Source organism: Corythoichthys intestinalis, chromosome 21, assembly GCF_030265065.1.
Source record: "Corythoichthys intestinalis isolate RoL2023-P3 chromosome 21, ASM3026506v1, whole genome shotgun sequence".
In the NCBI taxonomy this organism is placed as follows: Eukaryota; Metazoa; Chordata; class Actinopteri; order Syngnathiformes; family Syngnathidae; genus Corythoichthys; species Corythoichthys intestinalis.
The window spans coordinates 18,171,493-18,195,748 of record NC_080415.1 but is presented as its reverse complement, the minus strand read 5'-3'; the positions used below and the strand labels follow the sequence as shown (position 1 = coordinate 18,195,748).

Sequence of the window (24,256 nt, the reverse complement as noted above, 5' to 3'; positions counted from 1 at the left end):
CTGTGTTGAGTGATCATCACACACTAAGTGCAACTCGTAGCATTAGCATAGCATTTGCATTAGCTTTAGGCTTACGGCGAGCGTCCTCTTAAACTCTCGGACAACTTTGTTTAAATCCTGTTTGTGGATTCCAGGTGGGGGTAATTAATGAAAAATAATATACTGTTTTCCTACTAAGTCTGTATTAACGCCAAGTTGGCATTGTTCTTGTAGACGCTACAATATGTGCTCGTCTGCCAATGTTCATTCGAAATAGTTGGAAACCTTTATTTATTTTTGTATAATTTTTTTTTTTAATTTCACAAAAGTTTTATGAAAATATTTTTAGTAAACGTCGACTAAAACTGGACAAAATTTGTCTTGATTTTTTGTCAACAAAACTAGACAAAGACAAACACAGTTTGAGATGACTAAAATATGACGAAGACTAATAAGTATTATCGTCCCAAAGACTAAGGTTAAAACAAAAATTAAAAGGGCTGCCTAAAACAACACTGAATATTGTATATATCTGAAAATTGACTTAGATCTCTGTATGTACTGTATGTATGTAGGCCTATATCAAATCAAATTTATTTATATGGCCCTGTATGAGACCCCAAAGCTCCTCAAAGTGCTTTACAACAACAAATGCAATTATACGTATATTACATTATACTTGTACTTTTAATTAAATTATTTTTTTGCACCTGCATCTGTAGTTTTACTTAAGAAAAATAAAAGAAAGTACTTCATCCACCTATACTGTTCTTCTACCCGAATTTTTTAATATGGTTACACAAGTTCCTGAAGCAAATCCCATCAAGCAGTTACAATTCGATGCTGGATTCAAATTTACAGAATAAATGTGGCACCATCAAGTGGAAAAATAGGGCAATGCACCCTCCATTTGCTGTCCTGTACTCAACAACTAACATGAACATGAACGCAGTATATTATGAGAGCTGGTGGAGAGGAGGAAGGGAATTAATTCCCTATTTGCAGCAGTTGCTGGTGTGGCCCTGTTGCCGAGGAAACTGGTAACAGTCACAGTGAGTCAAATGTCTGAGCATTGTGGGGTCTATTCCAGCATTTACTGTTCTACTGTATTTCAGTGGTATCATGCATCCTTCTCACAAATGGAATTAGTGTGCCAATAATTCCTATAAATAACATAGGTACTTTTGCTTGCATGTATTTTTAAAACAGCTATCACCGCAAAAGCACCTTGCGATATTTCTCACAGGGACGGTATGTCCGCAATATATGTCAGCCTACACAGACAGGTCTTGTAACGTCATGTAACACTGATATGTAAAATTTGAAAGCAAAATGAAATCTGGTGTGAGTTTCTTCAGTCTCTTAAACAGAAATGGACATGTCCAGTGTTCTATACTCAAGATTGGCTTTTGTTAAAGCCAATCTTTTTTGTTTTTTGGAGTGAACATCCAAAAGTCCATACCTTGAAGACTTGATCTCAGTATTATTGCTGCAGACGTAATTGTTCACTTGCATGCCCATCATACTAACACAGGGGTCGGCAACCCAAAATGTTGAAAGAGCCATACTGGAGTGAAAAAAAATGTCTAGAGCCACAAAAAATTTAAAGCCTAATAATGGAGGCATCACATGCTGTATCTATCTATATTAGCTATATTAGCCTACTTATCAAAATGACTAAATTGGCTAAAAATACAGCCTTCATGATTACCGTAGTTTCCGTACTATAAGGCGCAACTAAAAGCCTTCAATTTTTTCAAAAAAGCCGACAATGCGCCTTATAATCCATTGTGCCTTATATATGGATCAATGTTAGTTAATCACGGCATGAAATTCCGTTTAGCTCAGCTCCATCTTGTGGATGCATAACGCAACGCCAACCACCACTACTACTACTACTACTACTACTGTGGCTTATAATGCAGTGCGCCCTATAAATGAAAACGGTTTGAAAAGAGGCCGTTTATTGAAGGTTGACCTTATACTCCAATGCGCCTTATAGTGCGTAAATATGATAAATGTATATTTTCTCTGCAGTGCATCCTATTGAGAATGATGCACCACGTGACTACTCTGTTGTATGATGCTTCCTCGTTTAACTTCATGACAATGTTAATGAACTAGAACAATGGTTGTGCCATGTTTTTCCTCCTACATAAACCATATCAAAACTAGGGCTGTCAAACGATTAAAATTTTTAATCGAGTTAATCACAGCTTGAAAAAAATTAATTAATCGTAATTAATTGCTATTCAAACCATCTCTAAAATATGCCATATTTTTCTTTAAATTATTGTTGGAATGGAAAGATAAGACACAAGACGGACATAAACATTCAAATACTGTACTTAAGTACTGTATTTGTTTATTATAACAATAAATCCACAAGATGGCATTAACATTATTAACATTCTTTCTGTTAAAGGGATCCACGGATAGAAAGACTTGCAGTTCTTAAAAGATAAATGTGAGTACAAGTTATAGTGATTTTATATTAAAACCCCTCTTAATTTTTTCGTTTTAATAAAATTTGCAAAATTTTAAATCAAAAAATAAACTAATAGCTTGCCATTGTTGACGTCGCCAAGCGGTGACGTCACATCGGGCTCCCTGCCGTTCTTCCACAGTGTTTTTAACTATGTAAAGTAGTGATTGAAATACACCACAAGGTGTCAATGGCGAGTTTTAAATTAATTAGAGATCTAGTCAAGGCGAAGTCTGAGTAAGTTTTATGTGTATTTTGCATAGCTATTTTGATTGAGAATGCCAGTTCTCTTTGCATTGAGCGCTTTTCTTTTTGTGAACTTTTTTTTTTTTTTTGAGAGATAGGAATATTATTTTTGTTGTGCTTTCACTAAATGATACTGTAGCGACTTAACTGTTCCGCCCAAAAGCATGATGGGAAGTTGGGCAACCATGACTGTCAGTGGTGGCTGCAAATGGTATACAGTATGTTCTGCGTTGTGTTCAATTAGGCGTGTTAAGTAAAAGAACGTCTCCTGCTCTTCCCAAACGCATGATGCTTTTTAGGTTCAAAATTCTTGTAATTAAATGCGTAAATTGCGGAATTTCTATAGATATGACTGTAAAACAGTCTAGATTCTTGGTTAAATGCAAAAAACTAGGTAGTTATCATTCATTTTAGCCATCATCATGTTGGGCAACCATGACTGTTAGTAGTGGCTGCCAAAGCTTAAGCCAATAAAAGGCGCGGTCCAATGAACACCTGTGTCCACTCGCATTTCTCTGCCTTTTCGCTCTCAATGTGCTAAAACGGCATTATTGTAAACTGTTTGAGGCAACGCATGAACTGGTAATTCCGTGTATGCGTTAATTGCGTCAAATATTTTAACGTGATCAATTTCCAGCACCTCCGCGACCCTCGTGAGGAAAAGCGGCATGGAAAATGAATGAATGAATGAATGGAATTTAAAAAATTAATTACTGCCCGTTAACGCGATAAATTTGACAGCCCTAATCAAAACTAAAAATATATTTCCATACCCCATCTTTTTCCATTTTCAAACATTTTTGAAAACGCTCCAGCGAGCCACTAGGGTAGCGCTAAAGAGCCACATGCGGCCCTAGAGCTGCTGGTTGCTGACTCCCTGCACTAACACAATTTAACATCCTTTTTTATTCCTCAATGTACTTTTTTCCAAATCAAAGACACTAGTAAAAAAAAACAAAAAAAAAACACAAAACACAAAAGCAGGCAGTTATTTATTATTTTTAGAAGCGTAATGATGATTATTGTTCATAAAACAAATACAAATGCAAAGGAGAAGTCCGATAGCTGTCACGTGATCAGCCAACTGGAACCAGGTGAATATTGATTGTTTGGAAAGTAGACGCCAAAAGAAGACGTTGGTGGATTTAAATCAGTGCTTAAACGACAATGGCAGGTTAGAAAAACATGATATGCACAATTTACCTATTATTATTATTGTTGTTTTGACAAACACAAAAGGTCGAAATTTGAGTTTGTACATGAACCAACGACGGCATGTATCAGTACACTGTGTCAGCCACTAGATGGAGACAAAGTAAAATATATTTGGCGACACTGACATTACAATAAAAGAGTAAATTGAGGTTTTGCAGTTATTTTTGTGTCGTGTGGAACACAAAGAAACTGTTAGAAAATTAACTTTTAATTCAAAAATTTCCCGATTGTCTATTTAGGAGTTTAAATTTAGCTTTTTGTCAGCGCCTCGCAGGATGGCAGCAGCTGCCCGCGATCTGTCCCCACTCAGGATAATTACACGCCCGTGGTCCGCCCTCATTTCTGCTTCCAACAGTACACTTGGAAGGAAACTTTTGTGTTTTTTTTTTTCCTCTCTCGGCGTCCCGTACGCGTCTGTGAGGATGAGAAAGTTTATTATTCCCGTCGGATTAGACTATTTTACTCATTAGTTTGTGATTTTCCGTATCAATTTTACAAAAACTTGATAATCATGTTGCGGATTTTGGTAGAATCAGCCGCAGGTCTGCCAAAAAAGACGCTTGGAAGTCCTGATCCCATCACGACAGTGATATTTCGAGGTAAGTCTTTCTTTAGTCATTTTAAGTATTTGTATTTAAATAAATTAATTAAGATTTAAAAAAACAAAAAAAACAAACAAACTTTCAGGACAGGATTAAAGACTTGGTAAATTGGTCAACATATTATTGCATTGATATAGTATTAATTCAGTCATCATGTTATTTCTTCTGCAATGTGCATTTTCTATTTATAGCTTGTGCTTCATCCTTAACAACTTTTCCAAAAGTATGTTATCCAAGGACAGATCCCAGCAAATTGGGCCTACATGTCCAAACATTCCCAGTTGGATGACAGATAGGAAAAAAGAATGTGATGCTGGAATGAAAAGGCAGTCAAGTTGGGTCCTATCTCGCATAGTAAAATAAACAAAAGTCCAGGGGCAAAATGGCTCCAATCACGACAAATACTGCATGTTAATTCAGCAGTTACCTATAGCCTGCAGGTGTGGCTGCTTATCTTCCACTTCCTTATAAGGCAACAACTGCAGTTTATGCGTTACATACTATTAAAAAAAAAAAAAAAAGTCCAAAAAGCACATTTAAGATATTTCTCAAGATAATACTGCTGCTTTCTGTTTCAATGTTTTTGTCACCATCAAATATCTTTTTTTTTTTTCTTCATTTTTCAGAGGAAAAGAAAAAAACAAATGTTATTGACAATGAGGTGAATCCAGTATGGAACGAGGTAAATGTCCAACGCATGCAATACGTCATTTAAAAAAAAAAAATCACTATTATTTTACTTTGTCCAATCAGATTCCAACCTCTTTGTTGCCATGTTAATCTAGTCTGCCTTTGGAATAATACGTTTGGTTCAATGTAACAACTTCCAATGTATTGTCAACGGGAATGTTTCTTGAACCAATCAGATTTTGAATTTGCTTGATCCAACTAGCTAATTAATAATAATGGCAGCATTTTTGCATCCTTTGATTGGTCCGTCAGAGCAAAACTGTTCACTCCTACATGCACAGTGGTACCTCTACTTACGAAATTAATTAGATCTGGAAGTAGTTTCGTAATCGAAAAATTCAGTTTGAGACATATTTTCCATGGAAATGCCCTAAAGCCCAGGTCCCCGAAATTCAGACATAAATCTTTTATAAAGCATAAAAATGCATCAAAGCATAGAACTAATACATGATACAATTAGGCTAGGTTCATACTGCAGGTCTTAATGCACAATTTCTATATTTTTCTCATATCTGTTTTTTTGGCATGCCTCTTTAGACTGCATTTGTCCATTAAGCCCGTTCAAATATTACGTATGCGCACTAATTCGCAGTCCGACACGCGCTGAGCAAACTGACCTGCATGCGCAGAAGCATCTAAACAAATAACTACGCACTGTGTGTACATACGTTTGCCCTGTCTCGGCCATGTAAGCAATACTGAGATATTGCTCATTTGGTGCACAGTAAGAAACCGTGCATTATTAGGCTTATCCTTTTCTTCATCGTATTTTATTTTTGACTGTAATCAAGCCCGCCTCCTGCGTAGTAAAAGCAGAGTTCAAGCTAGGTGCTAACGCTAATGAACAGCTACATTACTGCCGTCTTGGGTGCTGCTCTCGCTCTTTGCTGATGTCATTGCTGCATGAATACCGATTTGGGGGACTTGACAGTTCAGACCGCCACCACATTCTGAAGAAATGTGGCCCAGATCGGATTTAAACCACATACGAAAGTGACCCAGATCGGATTTGAAATGTTCCACTTTTATGTGAGTTGTCCTGTTCAGGCCGTCAAGTTAATGCCTCACTCGAGTTGGAAAAACAGGAAAAAATCAGATTCTTTCATTAAGAGCTGCCGTGTGACCCTAGGCTTAGACTGTTGCACAGTAAACATGAAACGAGAGCGTAAACGACAAAAAAATAGAGAATAAAAGTTAATTCACACATGTAAAACTATCGGAACACGAGGAACGAATGAAGAGGATGCTGGGATACACACTTACATATACGGTAGAGGTCCCTCTTAGCCAATTGGAAGCCAGGAAGATGCTACGCAATAGCCAATGGCAGAGCAGCTACAATTATGTTACATTCAGTAAACTCTGGGAGCTAGGCATGTGCCGGTATGAGATTCTGACAGTATGATAAACCTAAGCCAAAATATCACGGTTTCACAGTGTCACGGTATTGCAATTATAGCTCTAAAGTATGTCTTTGAGATGTCTGGGTTTAAAAAAAAAAAAAAAAAAAACTTTTTCCCATTGAACAGGATTTTTATTTTTCAAAACATATGAGCAAATTGGAACATAGCGTAACAAAATATTCTAAATAAAATAAATAATAAATAAATGCAGTCCTTTAGGTGAGCCTAAACCCACAGCCACAGCGCTACATTGCCATCAGAACAAAAATGATTGCATTATTTTCCAAAAAACGCATGTGTGTATGACTAGTATCCTGTTTACATTATACGCACTCTGTTTCTCAGCACAGACTGTTGCCAGAGAGCAATAAACATGTTTTACCACCGCTAGACACACTGAACACGCTGGCGTTAACTCTCGTAACTGGTCGGAAACTTTTCATGACAGTGTTTACTAACCTTTAATTTTGTATAAATGCGAAACCATTTGGAGGTATTGCCTACTCGGTAGCCACCCTTCACAAACATGTTTTACATGTCGGTTTGCCCTCTTCCTCTAAGTCGCGCCCATCTGCAACTTTTCTGTAGTCGAAGTATTCCCATTCCAGCGATTTCATTTTCTTCAATGGGGGAAAAAGTTCGAGTTTCACCTCCTCCAGTCATCGTGTAGCACAGCTGACTCACTGACACTGAGCAACAACCCGTTGAGCCTTGTAGCTGCAAGCAAGGGGATTTCTCCATGCATTTTTGAGACATAAAAAATCGCTAATACCGTAGGGGCAGTATGACGGAAAATTTTTGCGGATTTGAAACCTTGACGTTTTCATACCACAGTATATTTTGAAACCAGTAACCGGCACATGTCTAGCTGCAAGTAGCAGCCCATACTATATTTTAGCCTTTTGTATCCTAAAATTCTTTCATAACAAGAGGCAGTATTTTCCAGTCAAGGTGTGTCTTAACCTGAAAATTCTGTATGTAAAGATGTTCGTAAGGAGAGGTACCACTGTATGTAGAAATAACTCATTACTCACTGTTTTAGCTTTTTTACCATTTTCTGTACAGTGATATCTTACATTTCTGCCATGTCTAGACAGATGCAAAAATCTATTACTCATGTTACAATAGCTGACACGTGCTTCACCTTATCTCGCAGCTCCTTGAGTTTAACCTAAAAGGAGCCGCACTGGAACCCAACTCCCACATCGATGTGATTGTGAAAGACTCAGAGACCTTTGGGAAAAATAAGTAAGTGGGTCTATGCACTCCCCACCCTGGAGATTTAGTTCCCCATTGTGGCCTCTGGCTTTATGTCTCACGCAGTGATACTCCCAGAAAGTCTATTAAATTAGACGACTGACTTTAAAAAAATGTAAGGCTCATGAAGCTTTGATGAGCATAAAATAATGTTTTGTTGGCCGCTTCTGCCCCCTCACACCCTGCTTGCCATGCCGAGACTTGCTGAGTCGTGTGGGACGACAGAACCTGATTGAGCAACAATGGACTGATGAATTGCTGTTTGTGCTCTCTGTCAGTGAGGACAGGGCAGAATTCTAGTCCAATCATGTTTTAGTAACAATATGTATGAGCATGTTAGGACTGAAAAATAGAAGTTGCTCCAAAATAGTTCAAGGTTCTTATGCAGAATCACATATGGGACTAATTGAAACCAACCACAAAGAATGTTTCCTCTGGCTCACTAATTACGGGCATGCAATTCTTGACTTTATGAACAGTTTTCTTTCTTCTAGTTTCTTGTGCTTTAGCAAGTTTCCTCCTTCTGCGCATGTGACAGTCATAACTAAGGGAGGAGCTTTTCCCCAAATGGCTGTCTCCAGCGTATGAGTCCACGTTGAGCAAAGTTTTCCACTGGCTTGTCTGACACACTCCCTAAAGATGTCCACAGTCATAGCACAGGGCCTTCCCCCCTCTCTTGAGTAGTTTCCCAGAATCTGTTTTTGTGCTTAATCTACATTGTTTTAGCAACCCAAGAGGGGAAGGGACGCGCCAATTGGTACCCTTTGGACTGATTAGATTTGCCTAATTAGAAGCAGCACTGCCATGATCCCATCATCCGATCACCAGATTCATTTTCCGTTGGCTTGTTAGATTAACAAAACAATAACAATTTATACATTTGTTGACTATTTCAGTATGTCACAGTAACTCCATTCGTTTTTGAGACTCAACTTTGAAACGCTTTAGTAAACACTGTGACTTCTTTTTAATGATTGTGTGAAAAGAGGCAGGACTTTTGGTACTCATACGTACTATACCCAACACTGATTAACAAAAGTCTTGGGACACAAAATTTCAATAAATCAATAGAGACTTGCACTCCAAAATTCCCCCTGAATCTTTTGTCAATGTCTCCAAAACCTTTTGGACAAACTTTGTGGGGCAGTTTTTTGAAATACTTTTTTTGCAGTGTGAGGTACAGAAAAGCAAAACTTGGTTTAGTGTGTTGTGGAATAATTTAACAGCCCCAAAATCAAGGGCGTAGGTTTGCATAGGGACGGTAGGGACATAAGACTACCAACATTTCAGGATGCTGAAATTGTTCCCACCAACTTTTAAGCAACCTTATTTGCATATATAATGACTTCAGTTATATAGGTAATTTAGATTGTCTTACCATATGTTGTAAGGATAGAATTGACCCTACCATTATTAAGTGACTTAATTTCATTATGTTCAGACTTACTCTTTTTCACTTGCAGAATGTGCCGGTCCATTTTTTTCCCCTCAAACGCACGTTTGATTGGCTGATGAGTTGCATTCATTTAAAACGTATTTATTTATTTTCTTTCTTCAAACTTTTTGGGGGTTTGGTTGAACAAAAGTTACATGTTACAGTACTGTACTGTACTTTTTACAGTACTTCCGCTTTTTCTTGGAGTTTATCTTTTAGGAATGCAATTGTATTTCTAGATTACTTTGCTACTTTTTAGCCTTTAAAAATTATAATATATATATATATATATATATATATATATATATAAATAAATAAATTAGGCCTGAACGATATTGAAAAAAATTAACATTGCAATATATATTGCCAAGGCTCCACAGTTACTTTTTCATTGGTTGCACATGTGCGCTTAACTTTTTATCTTAGGGTGCCCCAGCACAAAATGTAGGCGCACCCACACCTTTCATTGCATCACCTTTAACGTCACACTTTTAATCACTCTCTGTAACATTCATATAACTCATGAGTGAGTCCACTCAAATTCACTCACGCTGCCGAGAACAGCCTATTAGCCTACTATCAAGATTACTAAATTGGCCACAAATACAGCCTTCATGATACCGTATTATCTGCACTACAACGTGTACCTGAAAGCTTTCAATTTTTTTAAAAAGGCAACACTACTACTACTACTACTACTACTACTACTACTAATAATAATAATAATAATTAATTCAGTGCACCCTATACATGAAAACTGTTTTAGAAACTGTTGTACGATGCCGCCTCAAGTTTAACTTTGTCAAAATATTAATGAAATAGAAGAATGTTTTTGTCATGTTTTTCCTCCTACAGAAACCATATTAAAAATATATATATATATATTTCCCCATCTTTTTCCATTTTCAAACATTTTTGAAAACGCTCCAGGGAGGGAGTTGCTGTCCCCCGGACTACAGTAAACGATGATTAACACATTTGTGCTTTCGATCGTAGCGCTACAGAGCCTTCACTTGCCAGATCAAAGTTACAAACCTGTCAGTCATCGTTAACTTTAGGTAGCAAACTCCAGTGACCTGCTGACCAAGGGGCAGTTTACATGGCCACTCTGTGACATGAAGACACAATGACTATGTTGTGGAGTGGCCTCGCGTTCGTATGGTGTCGGCGAAGATGGGAGGCAAAGACGCAAACCTTGGAATCCTGCCTCCAAAGAGGAAGAATTCGATTGCGGGGGCTTGCTCCGCATGCATATCACAAACTCCCGCGGCGCGGGACCACGCCGATAACGTCAGCACTCGTACACGTCACATTGGCCGTGCGCAGCAGTGCTACTAAACATTAAAAACAGCAAATATGGCGGAAGGTCGACTTTAATTCACTGTTTTTATAATATTTTTAATTTAAATAGATTGAATGTTTCCTTTTTTGTGCCTTTTTGAACAAAAGAAAATGCCATTGCTTGGAGTAGGCGGGCATGTTGTCTTCCGGGCTGAGGAGGCATCATTCGCTGTCGGCTTATAAATCTGCACTGCCCCCTAGGGCCTGGCTTGAATACTACATCGTTTTCATGCGGAATTGCCACATTGGTTCGAATGGAGACGGACCCATATAAATGCAAACATGAAATTTTTCGTCTTCTCGGAGAGTCTCCATGTAAACGGCCCCCAAGAAAAGCAGCCAGAGGGAGAGTGACACGCTGTACGAGCATGAAGCAGGAAAACATTAATATATATTGTTTAATTAAAAACCCGATCCTTTTCACCCGATTTCTCCCGATCCATAAATTAACACTGTTAATAGTTTTAACCGTGCATTAACTACTTACTACTACTAAATTATTATTTATTTAATTATTTTCCTCAATAACTTAAAAGCGTGCCGAATACTACTTTTGAATTAATTATTGGAAGACAATGCGATTTGCGTCCATAGCACAATTTTGCTCAATAAGTGAATTCAGCTAAGTAATATTGGATTGTTTTTTTCTTACTAGCTCAGAAAGCATAATTCTAAGATGGGACAACATGTTAGTGAAGATCATCAGACCAGTGTCATTACTTCTCGGCTATTAACTAAACAGTCCTAGATTGTGACGTGAACTGTCTGTGGAAAAAAAAACTGAAGAAAAAATACGCTAATATAATTAAGGGACAAAGTTCATTCTTTTCTCTTGTGTTAGGACTTGGTCAGAAATGATACACTGACATTCAGTAGAAAGAGTCACCTTAAACTGCATTGTTTTGATGAGGAAGATCCCATTAAAGCAAAGGCTAAGAAAGATGGTTGGAAAAACTTGCATACCAAGCATGTAGAGTCACTGACAAAAGTCAGTGTCCCCCTTGATGAAGGACGCAAAGTCCTGCAAAAAAAACCACCACTCTATCCACCCAGTCCAGCTGTTTGTTTGGTCACAGTGTGAGTGTGCAGCTGTCAGAATCTGAGTATACAACAACTCTGTTGTTTTTGTGTTAATTATTGGCTTTTATGATGGTTTTCTCGCTCACTCAAAATGTGATTCGGGATTAGGGATTTTATTTTATAATTATTTTATTTTATTATTTTCCGTTTAAAGTCCTTTACCTTTCCCTTTTTTTTTTTTTTTTTTTTTTTTACGATCAGGCGGAAATAAAATATGGTCCCTTCTCACAAGAACGTAAACGTCTTCCAAAATGTTCTCAACCCCTGACGCTCGAGAAATCTTGTTTGAAAGGTGCCAATTGAAACCCCTTGGAAAGGGGAAAGGCGGCAGTGATTATTTTGTGGCAAACTCTGAATGCATCGTATAGCAGAGGTGCAGGTGTTCTGTCAAATTTTTCACCCTTATAACATTTTGCTCCCAAAGTTGTTGTAGCGGTGAATAAGCCCTCTTTTACCTTCAGTTGGACTCTCAATAGTACCCAAAGCTGCTAAATAAACAAGTTACATCATAAACATACGTGTACAACATGAACATGGCGTAAAAATAAGGATGTTTACAGTGAGAGAGCGGCCTGCAGTTGTTGTGTGCAGCTAACATGGCAGGATGTGTCTTTTTCTACAAGTCCGTCCACGATCAAACGTAAGTAAATATTCCTTTGAAGTTTGAAGTGTTTACTTTGGGACCGCTGCATTCACGACCATTTTAACATTAAGCGCATGCGCAGAACCGCAAAGTTGCAATTTCTGATGGGGTACAAAATTGGACAGAACAAAAAGGCGGCGTCGTAGCATTCTGGTGGATGTCACGGCCGATGAAACCTAGATAAATGCACTTTCTTGGAAGTTTGGGACACTTGAGAAATGGGTCTCACGCCTCCAGTTGCTAAGCTAAATGAGATCTAGATGTAACAGTAGTTCACAACAACAACAAAAAACTACTTGCCGAAACTAGTAAAGCTCTTTACAAGGCTATTACAATCTCTTCAATAAGTGGAATCGATCGAGAACCAGTCGAGTGGACCGAGTCCTAGCGGCGACAAAGCCCAGCAAGTCTCTCCTTGCTGGTGTGTTTTTTAGGTTTTGGACCCAATCAGAAATTGCAACTGTGCATGCGTGTAAAGCTACAAATGGCCGCAAATGCATCAGGTCCAAAGTAAACAACTCAAAATTCCTATGAAGAAAAAGAAATGTCTAATTGCGTTTGGTCATGGACGCACACAAAGGAAAGTTCTCCATCTACACATCCTACCATGTGCTCAACTCTACTGCATGCCGATCTTTCGCTGTTAACGTTTTTCCCGTGCTGTTAAGCATTTATTTACGCCGTCTTCATGTTGCACATGTATATGTTGATTTAGCACCTCTGGATAATATTGAGCGTGCAGCTCGATGTAAAAGAGTGCTTATTCACCGCCACAAAACTTCGGGAGCAAAATATGATAAGGGTGAAAAATCTGACAGAACACTGGATTACAAAGTGACTGGCAGAGGGGGTGTGGAAGTGGTGGAAAAGACTAAAAGAGGAAGTGGTCATCCCATAAAATTATTGTACTAAACCACAGCAAATGCACATGTATGCATTTAAATTATACTTTATTTGTATACTGCTCACTTGATTAAACTCCAAACTACTCACACTCGGGCTCAATGCACTGTACTTGATGTGATGCGGGACGAGAACAGAGGTGGGTAGAGAAGCCAAAAATATAACTAAAGTAAGAATAGCGTTACTTCCAAATAATATTGTTCAGGTAAAAGTCCAAGTCGACATCCAAAAATTTACTCAAGTACAAGTAAAAAAAGTATTCGTTGAATAGAATCCTCGAGAAATGAGTAACATTGTGAGTAACTGCTTGGAATGTCATTTTTATTTTATTATTATTTTTAAAAGGTGTTTTTTTTTTCTCAGCACAACATCCTCTGTACTAACTGTTATTATTATACTCTACTATAACCTGTTACATGAACATATTAGGCCAAAAAAGTGACACAAAAATCAAATTCAGACCAGAACAAAATGAAACATCACCTGTCCTTTAATCCTAAAGCAATAGACCCTACTCACCAACGTCACGAAAATGACGTGTCGCTGTATCCGGCCGCCATATTGTCCGTCTTTGTTTATCCATATTCTCAATGGTTTCAATTTGTCATGCAATTCATGGAATCCCCGGTGCTTTCAGACGCTGTAAACTCATTGGATGCGTTGCATAAAAGGCGTTATGTGGAAAAGCTTCAGTCTATCCATTTGCCAGATCCATATTTGATGCCTAAATCGATATTTTTCGACCCGCTGTCTTCGCCCTCTCTGCCTGACATCTGCTACCCTGATATCTACAAGTATCTTTTCCACAGAAACTCAGCCTATTCTCACGAAACTTTGAAAAACATTAAGTGCAGCACTCTAAGCAACATTACCCCGTGTGATTTCTAAAATGGCGACAATCAAAAAAGAAAAAAAAGGTTGACTGCGATGGCCGACGCTTCAAGGATAGGTGGATATTGGACTATTTCTTCAATAAAACACGGAACAACTGTGTCTGCCTCATTTGCAAAGAGACAGTCGCTGTTTTCAAGGAGTTCGATGTGACGCAATTTTAGCAAACGACACGCTGACATGTACGACAACATTACAGGGAAGATACGCAGCGAGAAATTATAGCAACTTGAAGCTAGTTTAACTTCACAGCAACAGTATTTCGCAAGAGCCCGAGTGTCGAAAGAGAACGCCACAAAGACGAGGCTGTTGAAAGTATGAATTAAAAATTATAATAAAGCAAATGTGACACACAGAAGGGCTTGCTAAAATTTGTTTAAATATATTGTTCTATGTAAATCAGCCAAGGTATCCCCCCGCATTTTTACCACACCAAATCTGGCCCCCTTTGCAAAAGGTTTGGACACACCTGTTTAACTGATGATCTGTAGACGAGGCCAGCTTCTTTCACTTGGTACCACCTAAATATTATTCAAAATGTAATGATGGTGGAAGAAATAAGCATCTTGAATTTGAAACTGTATGTTGTCGGCGATTAGCCTCGCAATGATCTTAATTGTGGTTGTCAGCCCAAAACCCTCTAAATATATATTAAATGCATCTTACCAGATATAAAATGACTACTACATAATCTGTGGTAATCGTTTATAGCCCAGTTTTCTCGTCGAATTGCAGCAGTCCATCTCGCTCTCCTCTCCGGGTCTCTCGGAATACGGTAGAAGTTCAAGTCTCTGTCTATCTTCTCTGTTATTGCAGCCAACCGCAACACACGCCTTCACCATTTTGATTATTAATGTTAACGAGCAGAAAAACACGCCATAATAGGAGGAATTTACGTAGCGGTAATGCATCAACATGACGAGTAGACGGACAATATGGCGCGGAGGCGTGGTTGTGACGTCATTTGAGTAGGGTCTATAGTAACTGTTTAATCTTGTGCCTTATTGAGTTAACGTCAACCATTAGTTTCTTGGGACCACATTACTATGCTGATACAGTATTTTGATCTACTGTACTTTTGAGATTGTTTTGATAGTCTATGTTTTGATTTCTTTCCCCCTTGATTGAAATCAAATATAATTTTCTTGTGGAAAACAAACATCACCTGTCCAAAGAGCATCAGTGCCCTCTAGTGGAGAAAAAAAAATTGTTACCTTTGATTGGTATAATGGAGCATGTGGTTTTTGTTGCGACGTCTCATTGGTGAAAATGAGACGGCCTCTGTTGGAATCTCTGGCAAAAATAAAGTCAATATGTAGACTAAAGATGAAAAATGTAAGGACTCTAGTGTAGACCAAAGTAGCGAACTAAGATTAGTGTTTCTTCACAAGTCTACTCAAGTAAAAGTAAAAAGTATGGCTGAGTAAAACTACTCTTAGAAATAATTTTTCTCAAAAAGTTACTCAAGTAAATGTAACGGAGTAAATGTAACGTGTTACTACCCACCACTGGACGAGAAGCAGCGTTGCTTCTTGCTGTGTTTTGATTACGTCATCACAAAAGGACGACGGTTCTTCACACTATTCAGTCTAAACTTTCGGTCTTTTAACCGAAAACCGAAATTGCAATATAGCTTTTTTCAGCTGAACATTTTCGGTCACATCTCTAATTTAAAAGGTTGTCTCCAAAGAATTTCAATTTGGATAATGAGTGTTGCCATTGCCAATACAGGTTAGCTCTGGGTGGTGACCTCAATCTGCCCCTTTTTGTGAATATGATGCTTTTCATCACATAAGCAGCAATTTATGACTATTGGGCCCCATACATTTGTGACTGAGAGCTGGAATTTATTTAGCACAGGAAATTAGTTCAGCAGTGTCACAGGCAACTAAAGATATGGTTTCCTGACAGATTCATCGGTTCAACAAGAATTCCTTTAAGAGAGCTTGCCTCTGGTCAACTTCGATCACTACCGTCCAAAAATGTGCCTCTGGTGGATGAGAGTGGCCACAATATTGGTGTAAGTACATTTTGCGATGTTAGGTTTCGTATCACAACATTTCGGGTTCAGATAAAAATCCGATTTTCCCTCGCAGGCGACTGTTAACCTCACCATTGGCTATGATCCTCCACTCAAAGCTAACTCCAATGCAGATGAATCCAATGATGGTGATTCTACTGTGGATTCTGGTATGTTTAACAACTCTGTGTGATGGCAAAACCCAAAAGGACTTAACCTGCGGCCGTTTTCACGCCACACTGTTAAGGTGGTGGAGATCAAGGTGAGGAGATGGTACCCGACGGGGTCCCGGGTGGTCCTGCGACCACTCCCTCCGCTGGGGGTCATTCGGCGAGCATTCGCAGGCGAATTGCAAGGTCGCAGAATCGACACCGGCTTGTCAATAAACCTCAAGACTTCCAGGTAGATCGACCGTTGGAGTGAATTAGGTTTCTGATTTTCCAAACCCCCTCGCACTGGATTGCGATGTCGGTCTTTCAGATCCGCATCCGTCTCATCGAGGCCCGTCAGTTGCCAGGCAACAACATCAAGCCAGTAGTCAAAGTGCAGGTGTGCGGACAGACCCATAGGACGAGGATTAAGCGGGGAAACAACCCGTTCTTTGACGAGGTACACAATTTTTTTTTTCTTTTTTGTCCCTCTTTTAACTCAAATGGTAACTCATTTTGCTTTATAACAGATGTTTTTCTATAATGTCCACATGCTTCCATCAGAACTATTTGAACAGAACATCAATTTCTGGGTGAGTACATTGAAATTAGCATAATGTTCCATACTTTTGTGGCAGGTAATTATTGAATCGGATGTCAACTATTTTTCCATGTATCCTATAGGTTTATAATTCCTACTCCCTGAGGGCTGACAGTCTAATGGGAGAATTTAAGGTACCTTTTTGTATTTATAGTAACTACTATATGTCCATTTATGTCCCGTTTGTTTGAAGTGTACCATTTTTTTCAGTAGTCTGACTCATCTTTCCATGTCTTCTCACACAGCTTGATGTTGGCTATGTGTATGATGAAGCGGGTAAGCTTGTGACAAACAACTCATTTCCATTTACTTGCCTGCGTTTGTTGTGAAAGTCAAAACACTCTAGAGTACTATAATGTTCGTATTATAAGGCGCACTTAACTGCAAAGCTTCATTGCTTCAAGAAGCTACGTTTGGCCATCACTGCACCCTTGAGGGAGACAGTCAACCTATGCTATCGTCCAACATGCCTCCTAGCATGCATTGCATTGCTATAGCTGTAAATAACAATCAAAATTAATGTTCTGAGCTAATTATTTCTTCAGTTACTGTTCCAGTTGTTTCATTAATTGCTAGTTATGGTATTTGCTAGAACTTTATTTGACAGTGGTGCCATAAGACTGTCATGAGCATTAATAAATACCTATGATAGATATCATTTTGTCATACGGCGAATTATCCCACTTTAGAATGGATGTAAAAGATCCGAGCTGGACATAAATTGGTTAGTGACATAATTTGTCGGCTGACACTTAATGACATCTGTCATATGCATTCACATTAATGCCTATGATAGTGTCATGTCAAAATTTTGACGGTCTTATGGCAGTGTTATGACACCGCTGTCAAATAAAGTGTTACCTATTAACCCAATTAATCAACAAATACACCGCACTGGACAATAAACCCCAGGATTCAAAATGAGATAAAAAAGTAGCGGCTTATAGTCCGAAGATTACGGTATAGCTTTTGTATAACAAACAATGTACAGTGTTACCTCTACTTACGAAATTAATTGGTCCTGGAATTAGTTTCGTAACTTAAAAGTGTCTTTACTCACAGAATTTTCCATGCCCTAATACCCGTTCCAAGCCTTCCAAATTTCAGACATAAATCTTTTATAATGCATCATAATGCATCAAAATATGTAACAAATACATGTTACAATTAGATTTTTGCACAATAAGCATAAAATCAGAGTCAAATCAAAGAATAGAGTAGAATAAACTTAATACACTCATGTAAAGCTGCCTGAACACTAGGGGCGAATGAAGAGGATGCTGGGATACACACATACACATACAGCAGAGGTACCTCTTAGCTAATTGGATGCCAGGAATGCCAGGCAATAGTCAATGGCAGAGTAGCTATAAGTACGTTACGTTCAGTAAACTAGTTGCAAGTAATGGCCCTAGTGTATTTTTGCCTTTCGTATCCTGAAATTTCTTTCGTAACAAGAGGCAATATTTTCCCGTTGAGGTGTGTCTTAACCTGAAATATCTGTATGTAGAGACATTCGTAAGTAGAGGTACCACTATATTATTTCAAAGTATAAAAATTAATTTAGCCCATGCGCACTGGGTTCTTACAAAACATACAGTTGTCAGTCTATGCAGTCAATCAGGAAATATTTATTGGTTTATAATTTTGTCTCGCTGTAGGTCACTGTGTCATGAGGAAGTGGTTGCTCCTGAATGATCCGGATGACTCCAGCTCAGGAGCAAAAGGCTACCTGAAAGTCAGTCTTTTTGTGATGGGCATCGGTGATGAGCAGCCGGTAAGAAATGGAGCCTGCTCAGCGTTTGAGGGATTGTGTAATCGACACTATCGCGCTTCTTCCCCATCCTCACACAGTCAGAAAAGAGGGACTCTAATGACGACCAAGATGACATTGAAAGCAACTTGCTGCTCCCAGCCGGTGTCACGTTACGATGGGCCACGTTGTCGCTGAAAGTATTTAGGGCGGAAGACATCCCGCAAAGTAAGACAACCTTGCAGAAAGTTATAAGATTAAATGCCTAGACTGCACTAAGATTGCAAATTGATTCTGTTTTAGTGGATGATGCATTCATCCAGTCACTGAAGGAGGTGTTTGGAGGAAATAAAAATAAGAAAAATCTGGTGGATCCTTTCTTAGAAGCTCGTTTCGCTGGCAAAAAGGTTTCTAGTCGTTCATCTCCATAGCAGTGTTCCTACCAACTATACAATGTGTAGATAATTATAAATACTCTTGTCCATTCAGCTACGGACTGAGATCATAGAGAAGAATGCAAACCCAGAGTGGAACCAAGTGTTGAATCTACAAGTCAAGGTGATTAATTGATATTTTAATACTGCCTATTGCACATGACCAATGCGATGAATATTTCAGTTGTTCTTTCTGTTTTAGTTCCCCTCTATGTGTGAGCGTGTCAAACTGACAGTGTTTGATTGGTAAGTTGAAAAAAATTATCTTTGTGTGCGCACCATAAAAACGCACGCACTCCTTTCTGCGATGTGGTCAGCTTTAAAGTGTTTGTGTGCTCCATCACCAGCCATGTATGGCCAATGAGTCAGACTGGGTTGGCTCCTCCCTTCCCTCACAATAACAAACTCCAGTTGGCACAGCCTTCCTGCTCATTTTCATCACGATACACTCCTGAACGAACAATGAGTCTGATAAAGGCGGTCCAGGAAGGCAGGAGGGAAATAGGTGCAAGAGGAAGTGTTAGAAAAACTTTGACTGATTTGCTGTTGAAAGCTGTCCGAAACACTTTGCTGCTGGTCACATTATGACCTCATCAAGTCAAGAGCTGTAGCACAAAATTCACTTCCATAGGAATAAAAATGCCTACTTTTGATTAATAACATATTTTCTGGCTGAGTGTGCTTCATACAATGATGGAAAGCACAGGGATGTGCACATTATGGCTGAGTTTATTTTGCCACATGAATGTGTGCGCTGAGCTGTGTGTTAATGAATGTGAGTTATGTGTGACTGCAGGGATCGCGTGACTGGGAATGATGCTGTTGGCACCACATACCTCAACCTGGCCAAAATAGCCTCCTCTGGGGGAGAAATTGAAGGTAGGGTTAATCATTTATTTGACACAAAAAAACCTAGAGCTTGAGTTAACATGAGATGTGGATTGAGGATGTTAATAACGTTAAAAGAAAAACATGTTCCAACCATTGTTTCACTTTTGATACTGACTTCTAAATATTGTTTTCGTTGTTTGTTTTATCCCCCGCGTGGAATAGAGGAACATGCAGGAAATACGGAAGTGTCATCATTTGAAGGTTCACCTGTGCTTTAATTTGCTGTGTTGCATGTGTGCTATCATTTGTAGTTTTTTTGCATCCAAAACTTTCAAGTACAGTGATCCTCCGTTATATTGTATATAATTTAGTCATGTAAATTCATGCTACATTGTGAAAATGTACAATTTATGGTGATCATTTTTATTATGGTTTCACGGTAGTGGCGGTTCTAGGGTTTTTCTGAAACGGGCCCACATATAACCCTCAGGGGCCAAGTGTCGCTGACATCCTTGTTCAGTGTTTGTTTTGGTCAACAAGGCAATACGCAGATTATCCTGCATGTGGCGGTAAAAAAATCTTTGCTTGACGCATCAGTATAGTTCAGTGAACTTGCCCCACGCCCCATCAGAGGCACATTTATATAAAGATGATGTAAATCGTATATGCTTGTTTGCAGTACAAATTTTTGTTTGTGCTGCTATCGTTTTTGAGATATTGATTGAGGTCAATCTGAAGTAAACCAGCCCCCCATTTTGACTAAAAATGGCTAAAAATGGTGTCAATTGTTTGTGCTTGGTTTGTGCTATTTTGTACTGTAAAAATGTTTGTTTGTGCTGCAACGATTTTGTAGATATTATGCTTTTAATTTGGAACGGAACCGCAATGGTGCCATTCATTTGTGCTGCAAAAATTTTCGTTTGTGCTGCTATCGTTTCATAGATATTGAGATATTAATTTCGAGTGATCATATCACTCGTAGTCATTCTGTATCCTAATGCTGCATTTGAGGAAGGTAGGAAGTCGGGCTTATCCCACTCGGATGCACAAAGGATTGACACTATTTTTATCCATTTTTATTCAAAATGGGGGGACTGGTTGACCTCGGATTGACCTATAAAAAGAATTGTAAATATCGCAAAAACGATAGCAGCACAAACAAAACTTTTTATAGCACAAACATAGCACAAACTATTGACATTTTTACATCAATTTGCATCCGATGGGGGCCAACTTCACAGAAATGTAAAGTTTGTAATAATTTGTATTTAATCATGCTATGTGTATACATACATGGAACAGTAAGTTTAATCACTTTTCAGAAAAGCCATTTTAAATACGAAAAGCAGCGTTAATATTTAACGTACTCTAGATACAACATCTCATTCTCTCACTTCAGAAACTAAGGATTCGCCAATTTCCATGCTTTGTGCTGAAATGGGAACGGGCACTTCAGGGGCCATTCAAATAAGAGGTGGGACCACTGCCCCTGTGGCCCCACCCCTAAAACCGCCACTGTTTCGCAGTATGCTTACTATAACTTTCTCAAAAACAGAGAAAACTTGTGAACACAATGAGCAGACCCATGCCGGTTCTGCTGTCAACCACTGCTGACACCGGGACACTCACAAGCAGACTTGCTTGTCACCACAGGGATATTCTGTTTAAAACAATTAGTTTTTTTTAGAATATCCTATGCGATAAACAGGGGTTCACTGTAATTCTTATGCTGTATGTTGAATTTTAAGCTCTGCGCTTTATTTGTACGTCCTGATTGCAGTGTTCAACACAATTTTTCTTCAAATCATTGTGCAGTACTGCATGTGTGTCTTCTTCACTATTGCCTGATCAAAAGCTTTCCTGCATACTAACATCGAGGCATTTAGCTCTACAATGTCAAAAACAATTCTAAGTTGTGTTCTAATCTGCTTGAAGCTGGAACGGGAGAGTCAGAGGTTGGTTTCCTGCCTGTTTTTGGTCCCTGCTACATCAACCTGTATGGTAGCCCCAGAGAGTTCACTGGACTGCCGGATCCTTACGAGGATCTGAATTTGGGGAAGGTAATAGTGAAAAATACAAATTTGCGGTGTGTGGTTATTTCTTCAGCGCAACATTCAGTTAATTTTCCTAAAAGGGTGAAGGAGTAGCCTACAGAGGGAGGGTCCTTGTTGAGATGTCCACCAAGTTGGAGGGCAAAGTTGACAAAGCAGTAGACGGCATCCCTAGTGATGACATCTTGGTAGTGCAGGTACATACTGATTAAAATTAAACTGGTACTTCATCTCAAATCCTCAAGTCCTCAGTCTTTTTTTTCCTTTGATCTCTTGCATTAGAAGTACCAAAGGAGAAGAAAGTACTGTCTCTGTGCAGTCTTCCACAGTGCCTCAATGATACAGGAACCAGGGGAGCCGATCCAGTTTGAAGTCAGCATCGGTAACTACGGTAACAAACTTGACACCACCTGCAAACCACTGGCCTCTACCACACAGTATAGCTGTGCTGTGTTTGATGGTGAGTGATCCAATTTGGATTGTGATTGGCTAAAAGGCTGGGGAAGTATTTTTAACAGCATGTCATATTTTAAGGTAACCACTATTATTACCTGCCGTGGGCGGCTACCAAGCCAGTCGTTGTGGTCACCTCATTCTGGGAGGACATAAGCCACCGCATGGACACAGTCAATATCATCATGTACATCCTTCACCGATTGGTAATAGTCAATTCTACTGTTGATTTTTTTTTTTTGTGCAATACAATGACTGACCCTGAGATGTTTTTCTTTGTTAAAGCAATCTAACCTTGAACTCTTTCGAACGGCTGTGTCAGCTAAAGCGCCCGACAACCAACTAACTGCGGTGTGGGTGAAGTTGCTAAGTCAGCTAATTGAAGACCTAGAAAAGTAAGTTAAAGAAGAATCATGCAGCAGGCACACCAAATAAATATCTGGTTGGTGAACCATTTGCAGAACTGTAGTCCCTCATTGTGTCCTTTCTCCAGTTTCCCAACACCAGAGCTGGAGGGCCGCTCCAATTTGACTTCCCTGGACATCCAGCTCAAGAAGCTTCGAGACAGTGGCTTGAAAAGCATCAACCAAGCGGCCAGACGCATGAGAGAGGAAGCCCAAGACCTCCCTGACACTATGGCCGACATTGAGTCATGGGTGGACAAACTCGCAATGCTTGCCGAAGAGGTGAAAAGTGATCTTTCACTGCCAGCGCACCCTGTATTTCACAAAACTGTGTGAATTAACAGAACTGACCCTTCTTATTTGCGACTTTAATGGATGATTCTTCACTGTAATATGGTTCATGTACTTTCAGCCCCAGAACAGCATGCCCGATGTAATCATTTGGATGCTTCGTGGTGAAAGGAGGGTAGCGTACACACGCATACCGGCCCACCAAATCCTCTATTCCACATATAGTGAGGAGGCTTGTGGGCAATACTGTGGCAAAACCCGCAACATCTTTTTAAAGGTACAGATAAATCTGAATTTTTAGCAAAGCTTTGCTATGTCTTGTTCATTGAAGTCTAATTGGCTGTCATGTTCAGTACCCAATGGACAAAAACAAAGGATTGAAGGTGCCTGTTCAGATCAGAGTCAACATGTGGCTGGGTTTGTCTGCACATGAAAAGAAGTTCAACTCCTTCTCGGAGGGAACCTTCAGTGTGTTTGCAGAGCTGGTGAGTTCATTCAAATAAATGTCAGAGCTTGGCACACAGAAATTGCACAAGACTGAAAGGTCATTGTTGGCCTAGTATTGTTTTTTTTTTTTTTTAATGAAAATTAAGCGTCATGTCCTTTGGTTTTGCAGTACGAGAACCAAGCCAGTATGTTTGGAAAGTGGGGAACCACAGGACTGGTGGGGCGCCATAAATTCTCTGACGTAACAGGCAACCTAAAGCTGAAAAAGGAGTACTTCATGCCCCCCAGAGGATGGGAGTGGGAGTCAGACTGGTTTATTGACCCAGAGAAAGCGTGAGTCTTACTCCAGACCACACATATCACACAAAATTCTTTCATCATTTGTTCTCCCTGAAAATTTTACATTGCTTATTATGAATCCTTTCTGGATGGTTATTTACATAGTTCATTTTCACGACTACCCAGAGGAAATGAGTCAGTTGCTCACATTCCTAGCATGCTACTGATGATGATTTATTGAGAAAATACTAGGGTCCGCCAAGGATCTGAAAGGGTTACTTTAAACAAAGGGTGTAGGTTTGCATAGGGATGGTAGGGACATAACGCTACCAACTTTTCAGGATGCTCAAATTGTCCCCACCAACTTTTAAGC

General features: G+C 39.2%; 1 protein-coding gene across 3 annotated transcripts in view; it reads left to right on the top strand.

Moving 5' to 3' along the window:
* Positions 1-3,768: 3,768 nt before the first annotated feature.
* LOC130909335 (myoferlin-like) overlaps positions 3,769-24,256 on the top strand; it is a 36,558-nt gene continuing 16,070 nt past the window's right edge. Inside the window, exons 1-27 of one of the 3 annotated variants that reach the window (XM_057825667.1) lie at positions 3,769-3,884; positions 4,456-4,524; positions 5,154-5,209; positions 7,777-7,868; positions 16,082-16,190; positions 16,267-16,360; positions 16,438-16,592; positions 16,671-16,799; positions 16,870-16,932; positions 17,024-17,074; positions 17,186-17,216; positions 18,602-18,717; positions 18,795-18,921; positions 18,997-19,100; positions 19,183-19,251; positions 19,330-19,373; positions 19,924-20,006; positions 20,181-20,219; positions 21,894-22,018; positions 22,093-22,206; positions 22,292-22,469; positions 22,544-22,668; positions 22,748-22,857; positions 22,956-23,148; positions 23,279-23,434; positions 23,511-23,642; positions 23,774-23,937. In XM_057825667.1, coding sequence (XP_057681650.1) covers positions 3,878-3,884; positions 4,456-4,524; positions 5,154-5,209; positions 7,777-7,868; positions 16,082-16,190; positions 16,267-16,360; positions 16,438-16,592; positions 16,671-16,799; positions 16,870-16,932; positions 17,024-17,074; positions 17,186-17,216; positions 18,602-18,717; positions 18,795-18,921; positions 18,997-19,100; positions 19,183-19,251; positions 19,330-19,373; positions 19,924-20,006; positions 20,181-20,219; positions 21,894-22,018; positions 22,093-22,206; positions 22,292-22,469; positions 22,544-22,668; positions 22,748-22,857; positions 22,956-23,148; positions 23,279-23,434; positions 23,511-23,642; positions 23,774-23,937 — 2,735 coding nt within the window. In that variant the 5' untranslated portion in view covers positions 3,769-3,877. Of the gene's footprint in view, positions 3,885-4,075; positions 4,525-5,153; positions 5,210-7,776; positions 7,869-16,081; positions 16,191-16,266; positions 16,361-16,437; positions 16,593-16,670; positions 16,800-16,869; positions 16,933-17,023; positions 17,075-17,185; positions 17,217-18,601; positions 18,718-18,794; positions 18,922-18,996; positions 19,101-19,182; positions 19,252-19,329; positions 19,374-19,923; positions 20,007-20,180; positions 20,220-21,893; positions 22,019-22,092; positions 22,207-22,291; positions 22,470-22,543; positions 22,669-22,747; positions 22,858-22,955; positions 23,149-23,278; positions 23,435-23,510; positions 23,643-23,773; positions 23,938-24,256 lie in introns of those variants that run through there. The other 2 variants (XM_057825666.1, XM_057825668.1) reach the window with 2 other exon arrangements.